The sequence below is a fragment of the Diprion similis genome, chromosome 10 (genome assembly GCF_021155765.1).
Source record: "Diprion similis isolate iyDipSimi1 chromosome 10, iyDipSimi1.1, whole genome shotgun sequence".
In the NCBI taxonomy this organism is placed as follows: Eukaryota; Metazoa; Arthropoda; class Insecta; order Hymenoptera; family Diprionidae; genus Diprion; species Diprion similis.
Window position 1 is genome coordinate 7,838,583 of NC_060114.1, and position 9,156 is coordinate 7,847,738.

General features: G+C 43.9%; 1 protein-coding gene across 1 annotated transcript; it reads left to right on the forward strand.

Annotated features, from left to right (window-relative positions):
• The first annotated feature begins 255 nt into the window (after nt 1-255).
• On the forward strand, nt 256-8,299 carry LOC124411707 (HEAT repeat-containing protein 1 homolog). Its single transcript, XM_046890990.1, has 8 exons — nt 256-296; nt 517-659; nt 1,253-1,547; nt 1,664-5,996; nt 6,086-6,406; nt 6,473-6,915; nt 7,049-7,508; nt 7,847-8,299. Exons 2-8 carry the CDS (start codon nt 518-520, stop codon nt 8,015-8,017), a joined length of 6,165 nt encoding a protein of 2,054 aa, XP_046746946.1. The 5' UTR covers nt 256-296; nt 517; the 3' UTR covers nt 8,018-8,299.
• The last annotated feature ends 857 nt before the right edge of the window (nt 8,300-9,156 follow it).

The following is a 9,156-nucleotide window of genomic DNA, read 5'->3' on the forward strand; positions in this document are numbered from 1 at the left end:
TATATGTTGGTGTGCGATCCGGCAAGTAGTACATACAATCTAACACTGATTCCTAACGCCTTATTGTATGCAAGTCGTCAGTTATCATATCTGCATAGTATCGAAGCGCCTCATTATATGCAACCATCAATGTGATATATGTTCAGCCTAATTATATGCAACTTGCGAAGCGTCAATTCGCGTGATCACTTCGTTAGTCAACGGCCAACGTGGTTATGTTAGGTTAACCCTTGAAAAAGCAAGACAGCCTGTCGGTGTTTACATTTGCGTACAAGACCTGCATGAATTGAAGTCAGGTAAGAAACTAGAGAAACCTAATTTTTAATCATTATAGAGTATTTTCAAATAATCTAATAGCATTTTATTCAATTATTAGTTATGCCCAAATCATCATTTTTTTAGGTTACGTTCCTGTATTTTGAGGTCAGCAATTATATGCAAAGAAGTAAAATATGTGATGAATAATAACACATCAAAAATCTGGTTGCAATTAACGAATACCTTTCAAACTTTCAGAATGGCAACTTCGCTGCAGAGTCAATTAAGCAGACTCCGCGCTCCGCAGACTTCGATTCTTACCCAGAAAAAGAAGCAACCTAGTCTTTTGTTTGATCCCAAAGAGGCTGCCAATTTAGACAGAGAAACTGTCTTCCAGATCGGTAAGCACTACGCGCCATTCACAAATTATTTTCCACCATTAATCCAGTACACATTTTGAGCTCTCCAGAGCTTTTCACTAAAAAATAAAACATCCACGCTGAAACCAGCTGGCAATTTATAGCAAGTGACATTTCCTTGCGCCAAAAACAGTTCTTCGAGAAACACTGTGATTTATCGCCTCTTATGCATCGCCTCATAGTTTCAGAATCATGAAAAACATGCATATTAGTAACTGGATTATAAAAGCAAGACTATTAATCCTCTGGTGTACACCTCGGTCATTAATGACCCGACGGCACTTAAAGTTACGCTGCTGCAAAGGGAATCTTGAGTGCCTTTCCGTCGTTTTGTTTAAATAACTATTTATCGAATGTAGATATCTCCTTGTATTTGCACATTTTTACTCATGACATTCTGACGATTCTATGTCACTCCTATAAGTTATGTAACGAATAAAACTTTCGATGCATAAATGACTCACAGTAAAGATAATAGTGGCGACAGAAAATGGTGTAGAAACGACGGTCAAATAAAAATTATATTGGAAATGAGGTACAGACTATAATTATTGCCTTTTTTCTCTTAATTCCAGGTAAAAATGGTCTCGAGGAATTGATAAAGCTAAGTGAAATGTTCGCTGAGTTCAAGCGTGACTTGTTCTCGCACAGCACAGTGGATCTTGAGAGATCAGTGCACGACAAGGCGATTAACAAGGTCTTAGACGGAAGAATCAAACGATTTCTAATTCTTCTGTCACCCTACTTCCTTCTCAATCCAGCGCACAAAACACTTGAATGGCTGATCCGCAGATTTCACATCCACGAATTCAACAGGGTTCAATTTTTGCTCCTCATACTTCCTTACCACGAGACACGGATGTTCGTCAGGTAGAAAAACGTCTTTAATAGGGTTGTTGAACATCTGAACACCTAAAAACAAGAAGAATAATTGGATTTAGGAAATTAGACTAAGAATTGAATTCTCCTTTTATTTTATATTCCAGAGCTCTCCAGCTGGTGAACGTTTCAGCTGCCAGCGATAATTGGCACTGGTTAGAACCACTCCAGAAACCTGGCGTCCCATTAGCCACAACGACTCTGATTAATCGAGTATCATCTGACAATGGACTACTCAGAAATATCTGCGAGCATGTATGCGAGGCGACCGAAGTCTGTGGAGCTCAAGCGTCTTCACTGGGCACGCTCTACGCGTTTTACACAATGACATTGATCGGTGTTTTGGACAGGTCGAAATCACTGAACGAAAATCAAATGACGCACTTATTATTTTCATTGGAAAAAGGCCTGAGCAGTAAAGTTGTCGACTTCGCATCGAGCAGCTACATGCTGGTGAGTAAAATCTGCAGTAAAGCACAGCTGAAGAAGGAAACGTTGAACCACATCGCTCACGCCATGCTTACGAAACCGCCGCTCCAATACGAGCCGATCCTGCTGCTCGTCTTCATGTTCAATTCCCAACCGGTATCGGTCTCCGTAAAAGTGATAAACAAACTCTCGGAGCTCGCTTGGTTCCCGGAAATGCTCGCCAAGGTGAAATCGTCCGGCGGTAAGATCGAGAATTTCGTTGTCAAGTTGCTCGGTAGCTGCATACGCTGCGTGCAAAAGGGCAAACTCGACGCGTATCAAAAAGTGCACAAGATGGGCGAAGACCTGTTGAAAGCGATAAGGTTCAGCGACGACGAAGTCGACGCAATACTGGAAAAAACGCTGCGTCTTCACGTCCCGATAGACAACATTTCTGAAGAGTCGACGAAGTTCCTCGTAAACTTTTTCCACGCCCTCGAAAAGCAGTACCCTGAAAAATTCGATGCCTACCTGAAAAGCCTCGTCCAGAAGGGGGAGAGCGACGCTGAGTCCCAAAAGGTCCTTGGTCTTCTTCTGCCTTGGCATGCGGACATCCGCAGCGCCCAGGGTACCATGCAAGTGCTGGATCGCCTTCACCACATCGATCCGAACCAGAGAATAGCCGGGCTGAAATTGGTCGCCGAGAACAAAGTACAAGTCTCGAAAAATTATTGCGACATGGTGACCAACGCGTTGCTGGCGAGGTTCAGGGACGACAATGAGGATGTGATCCTTACGCTGCTGACGATGTTCTCAACGGACAAACTGAAGTCCCTCTTCACGGTGGACGTCCTGGTGGACGAGTTGCTTCGCCTCGTTCTCAAAAGCAACCCGTACTCGCCAACCGTCTTCGGGATTCCGGCGCTCAGGATTCTGCTCAGTCTTTGCAGCCACTACGATACCCGAGTCTTCATCACCGTGCTGCCATACTTGTTCCCGAGAAACAAGGATGAGGTCAAGATATCCATGGAAGTACTGAACTCTGACTATGCTAACAATAACACTTACATGCAAATGGTGAAGAGCGATGCCGGATCCGAACCAGGCGCGCCGGAGGCCATTTCGTCCGCTGCGTTCCACCGGATATTGGACACTACTCTCTTGCCCTCAACCGCCAGCATACTTTCGACGCTTAAGCAGCAGGAGACGCACGGAAACGCCGTCAGTATGTTCTTCAGTATGATACTCCTTGGCTCGGTGTGCCGAGTCCCAGTTGGTTTGCTCTCGCACGAGGTGGCTCGTGACATAATCGACATTGCCTCTAAAGTCCTAAAAAGCTATCCCAAGGTTCGATTGCTGCCCAACTGCAATCAGCTCAACGGCGACAAGATCGTCGATGCCTTGGAGTTGGCCTCGAAAGAAGTACTTCCGCTGCAGGTTGGAACCTACGTCCTCGAAATGGTCCATCGGCGTCTTGACCTCAGCGCCAATCCAACCCTGGACTTCGAGGGAGCGTCGGAACGGAGTCAGCTGGTCCTTAACTTCATTCAGATATTCTTCGAGGGTGTTAACAAGCCGGACAGGTCCGAGCACTACCTTTGGTGTCTCAAGATATTCCTTAAGAGGCACTTCGCTAACGCTGAAGATACAATTTGCTTCCTTTCTCAGCTGTTCGCCCAGCCGGTTTCATCACAGACGTCTCTTCACTGTCTTCAAATAGTTTATTCGCTCCTGGAATCAAAACAGTCGCTTCAGTGGGCCTTTCAGGATTGCACATTCATCCCAAATCTACTCGTAGCTCTGGCCAACGAGAACACCGACTGCAGAGCAAGTGCCGTAAAGATACTCCAGAGGCTTTCACAGAGTTTCAATCTATCCACCGGCGGTTTCTCTGCCTTGCTCGGGGAGCTCATGGAGCGAAAAGCGGAGATCAAAATGGACCACGAACAGCTGTCGCTTATTCTGTACACTCTGCTTTCTCCCGATCCAGACGTTCAGCATCAGATAACTCCCAATCGACGATTAGGCCTGCAGGAAGGACTTGCTCAGCTTCTGGCAACCGCGACCTCAAAAAGCACTCCAATTCACACGGTGTCTCAGATACTGGATATTTTGTCCCATGTGAACGGGATCACGGTGCTGCAAAGTCTAGCGCCGCTAGGAATCTCGCTCCTCGAACAAATACAAAGCTTACCCTGTGCTCCAAGGTTCGCTGGAAGCGCGTTGAAGAACATCTTGCAGAGATTCGACGCTTCGACGGCAGGAGCTTTGAGCGACAAACTAGTGTCGCAGCTGTTCGACAAGAGCATCAAAGACTATAAGTCGAGGATACGTTTCAGTAGCGATTACCAACCGCCGAGTGTAATCCTGATGAAGCAGATAGACGAAACGTTCTTCGAGCAGGCTGGCAAATTGTCGAAAGTACAGCAGGCGAAGATCCTCGCCAGTATAATCGACGCGGTCACGGATTGCGAGCTGAGCTCAGTGGTCGCTGCTGGTAATCGAGCGGTTCGACAGATCAGGCTCGACGCTCAGCTTATAGTGGATGAGCTGAAGCTGATGGCGAACGCGAAGTTGGCTGTCCCGGCGGGAAAGAAGAGCAAAGTGACGGCGTCTCTGGACCCCCGAGTAATCAGCACAAGGGCATGGAAGCGGGGAATAACGCTGTTGGAGTTTGTTCAGAGAGCGGATAACGTAGACAGGGCTGAACTCTTGGTCCCCATCCTCTTTGATCTCCTCCGTGTGTCGCTGAAGTTTGAGGAGCAGAGCGCGTTGGAGTACACCAACCAGCTTATATTGTCCTCGATTCTACATCTGAATGTCAACTCTCTGGCTATAACGGAAGGCCACGCGCAGGTCGACCTGATCGCGGAATGCATAAGGACGTCGCAGAACCCGCAGACTCATCATCACGCGCTTCTAGTTCTGGTTGAATTGTTTAAGGTGGCTGATCTCAAGGTGGCGTTGAACAACATCATGCCCATTTTCACGTTTATGGGCTCGTCCGTTCTCAGACAAGACGACGCTTACTCGATCCAGATTATATCCAAGACCATTGAAACCATTGTGCCAATAATAAACGCCGCCGAAGACGAGATCTACGCCTGCGATATCCTCCGCGTATTCATCACCTCCTTACCTGACATTCCGGAGCATAGACGTGGCCCGCTATTCGTGAAGCTACTTCAGTTACTGGAAAAGCATCTGCACTTGTTCTTCCTCCTTTCATTCGAAAGCCACGTACTTGCGATTCCGAAAAAAGGCGAAGAAAAAACTCGCGAACTATCTTCCCCAACGCTAGAGTTCGCCCTTAACATATCGCAGGAGTTCACGCAGCGACAGCTCATCAACGTCTGCGTAAAACTGATGCAATTCACACAGTCACTGCCCATCGAGGTCGAGGATGAGAAAGGTTTGAGAAAGGCCAAGTTTAATGGTCAGAATCACATTTTCGACGTGAATCAAAACACTGGGAAACAGCTGAGGCACTTCAAACACACGGTCCTTCTGTTCGTCAGCTCTCTGTTGTCGTCCTCCTGGTTTGTCAACAAGGTTGCTGAGCTCGGTCCCGAGGAAACAATGGGCCTGAAAAATGATTATTATGAGTTAATCGTTGAGATTGTTAAACTTGTTGAGCTGATGGCCAAAAGCTATAATGCTAACCAGACTCAGTCCAAGGGAACCTACTGGAAGGTGATGCTTCACCGCGCTTACGACGTACTGGATAACGTGAACAGCCTTCTGTCGAATCACACATTCGTCGAAAGTGTTGAACGGCTGATGCAACATAATTCTATGCTCATTCGAAAGAAAGCTCTAGAACTTTTGAACACAAGACTTCTGCAGAAGAACTTCGGCCCAGATGATCGCGATGTTCTTTTCACCCTGATGGAGCCATTGATGCGACTCGCCAGCATGGGAAAACAGAAATCTGCGCATCTCGAGAACGAAGTTATTCAACAATTCGCCCTCATCAGTCTCAAATTACTCGCGAAAATCCTAGCAACAGATCATCCTGTTGTATTCAAACCAGTAAGTTTTATCGACTGTCCCCAAACGTGAACTCACCAAGAGTCGAACGGAGTTTCTCAAGTTTTGGGTTTTTTTTCTCACCCATCCAGGTACTCGAGCTGACGACTAATCTGGTGCAGTCTCGAGATGGTCCAGTATTGGCTAGTGCAGTATTATGCCTGGCGGAATTGTGCGGAACAATGCGAACACACGCCCTTCATTCGTTGAACACGTTCATTCCGGCGATACTACGAATTCTCAAAGAAAAATGCCAGAAAAGCGATTGTCCAGAAATTGTCGTCCTCAGCGTGGTTTCTGCGCTTCAAAAGATCGTCGAATCCCATTCCAGCTTCTTGTCGCCACACTTGGACAAGCTCCTCTTTGAGCTGGTAAAGCTCAGGTCTCGATACAGCGACAGCGACCATATGAAGGTGGGGTACATTAGGCCAAGGGTCTTTGTTCTTGTCAACTTGTGTCGAACGCAAATTTTCTTCCAGATAGCGCAGATTGTTCAGCGGCTGAAAACCACGATGCTGAAGCTTTCGGCTTCCGTACCACTTCGAGTCTTGCTACCGACGGTAACCAAAACCTACGAGAAGTTAATCAAACAGGAACTCTACCGGTGTGTTGATCCGCTAATGAACGTGCTCGCTGATTCCTTCTCGAATGCTCAGTCCAATGATCTTAACGCTGCCATACACGACTTGGCTGGATTTTTCCTTAAGGTCTTACAGTTCCGTGAAGATCTGATATCCCAGAATCGACTGCTTGATGCTGCTACTCTGGCTGATGTCGCACTTGTCGAGGAAAGTGCTAGCAAAGCGCTCGTTACCTTGGTTCTCAAGCTCAGCGAAGCCACCTTCAGACCGTTGTTCTATCGCCTCTACGATTGGGCTGCAAGAAATCCCAATCAGAAACTGCGTAACATCACGTTTTACAGGTACCGTGATTCTGTCCAATCATGCTTACGTTTAGAAATGTTGAAAAAAACGTGGAAGTACTTATGATTGCATTTTTTTGCTACGTGATTCCTGCATTCCTCGTGTTTAACTTGTATAAAATTTTATCCAAAGGTTGACAGCGAATATAGCAGAGTCCTTGAAGTCTTTGTTCATTTTGTTTGCGGGTCACTTCCTGAAACACGCAGCCTCGCTATTGGCGAGTCAAAATCCCTCCGTGACCGAGGATGAAAAGAAGGCCGATGGTCTGAGGATGCCACTGGAAGTAAACCAGGTAGAATTGGTCGAAGGGATTCTTCTCACTTTATACAGGATATTCCTGTACGATCCCAGAAACTTTGTTACCGAGGAGAGATTCCAGACTCTTGCACAGCCGATAATTGATCAGCTGGAAAACGATATCGGGGGTAAAGATGCATACGAAAAGAGGGCCGAGGATCTCATAATTCCGTGCATCGCTAGCTTTGCTGGTGCTATTCAGGACGACTCGCTCCATAAACAACTCGTCTATCAGATCCTGTTGAAAACCAGACACGTTAAATCTTACGTCAGGAGCAGCGCTCTTAACTCCATAGTGAGTATTTTTGAAACACTAATTTCACAGCTTTTGAGCATTTGAGAAAGGTGGAAACATGCTCGGGACAATTCTCACCGCCGTTATGAATAACGTGAAACACCGATCGCCGAATGACACTTGCTGAAAGTGATCTTATAGTCGATAGTAAATTCGAAACACGTTAGCGGTGGCCATACTGATTTGGTTCTAGAATTTCATTTATTTTTTCTCGTGACTGGTAGGTTTTGTATAGTTTATTCTTCTCGTTGCCATTTTATAATTTTATCGACGTCTGCTCGTAATGCTTTGTACAAACAGAGGACTCTAATCGGTACCAAAACGTTCAATTTACACAGGTGGAGATTGCCAGAAAATTGGGGGACGATTTCCTGCCTCTTTTACCGGAAACCGTACCGTTTTTGGCCGAGCTTTTAGAAGACGAAGATGAGGAGACAGAGAAACTCGCACAAGACGCTGTCCGGACTTTAGAAGAGGTCCTAAACGAACCTCTACAAAAATATTTCTAGGGTCCCTGAAGTTTATTTTACTTTCATCAACATTTCGTCGATTACCTTGTCTGCCTCAATTTACAAATAAAATGATGCGTTATACATTTTGAAAGTAATAAAACTGTTGTCGGTTATACGTATCGTCAATTGTGTTATTATTCTAACCCAACCCATTAGTACTTACAATAAATACACAGATTTCTCGTTCGATGATAATGATAAAAATCTATTTGGAACGTTTTAGGATGCATCGAGTGAGAGTAGATATTACATGTATCAATCCGAAACACGGATAATAAACAAAATTCGAAACCGTACAAAAACTTCGGTTTATTATTGGCTTGTATATACTAGGCGTGTATATATTATATAGGTATAATATTACTTCAACTTATAGATAATATGTTCTATCCATAAATCTATAATAGAAATTATTCTTATTATTTGGACGAAATATATTAATATTTACCTATTATATATCCATGTTTTTTCATATATACCATTATTATATTATATAATACATCTTTGTAAAATATAATATGCCATGCATTTACGTACGCTATATGTAGATATAATATATAATTTTTCTTACTCAATCTTTTTATTTATGTGTGTTCACGTATATGTAAACTTTGGATGTATACGTTTAGACTCATGTGTATATATATGAACATATATACTATAACAATATAATAATAACAACAAATTGACAAAATTCGATGAATTTTCCTTATACCAATCGTCAACGTCATCGTCGTAATCGAATTACATAAGTAAAATACATTTACGCATACATTATGCTGTTACATCTATATAATTATATTCAGGCCCAGGGGTTAATCACTGCCATAAACTAGTGTACACTAGTTACTATGATCTTATGTGATTTGATGCAAAAAATGAAGGTGTATTCTCTGTTATCTTTTTGAAATCTCTCGGTAAATTTTTTAATCTTCAAGTAATGCCTGTAACATTCTGTAATCCTTGCAATTTTTGTAATTTTTGTAATCCTTGCAAACTTTGTAATGCTTAGTAATCTTGCTGCAATCTTTGCAATCATTCTGTAATCTCTTTAATGATTAAAATAAATTTGTGATATTTGTAATATTGATCAGTGCACACTACTTTTGCATTGTTATTAACTCCTCGATTCAGGC

What these genes read in the sequence shown, in the direction of transcription:
- LOC124411707 (XM_046890990.1), top strand. Translation starts at nt 518, where the DNA reads ATGGCAACTTCGCTGCAGAGTCAATTAAGCAGACTCCGCGCTCCGCAG. An exon ending in GCGACAGCGACCATATGAAG is followed by an intron (nt 6,407 to 6,472) that starts GTGGGGTACATT and finishes ATTTTCTTCCAG; the next exon opens with ATAGCGCAGATTGTTCAGCG. An exon ending in CGTAACATCACGTTTTACAG is followed by an intron (nt 6,916 to 7,048) that starts GTACCGTGATTC and finishes TTTTATCCAAAG; the next exon opens with GTTGACAGCGAATATAGCAG.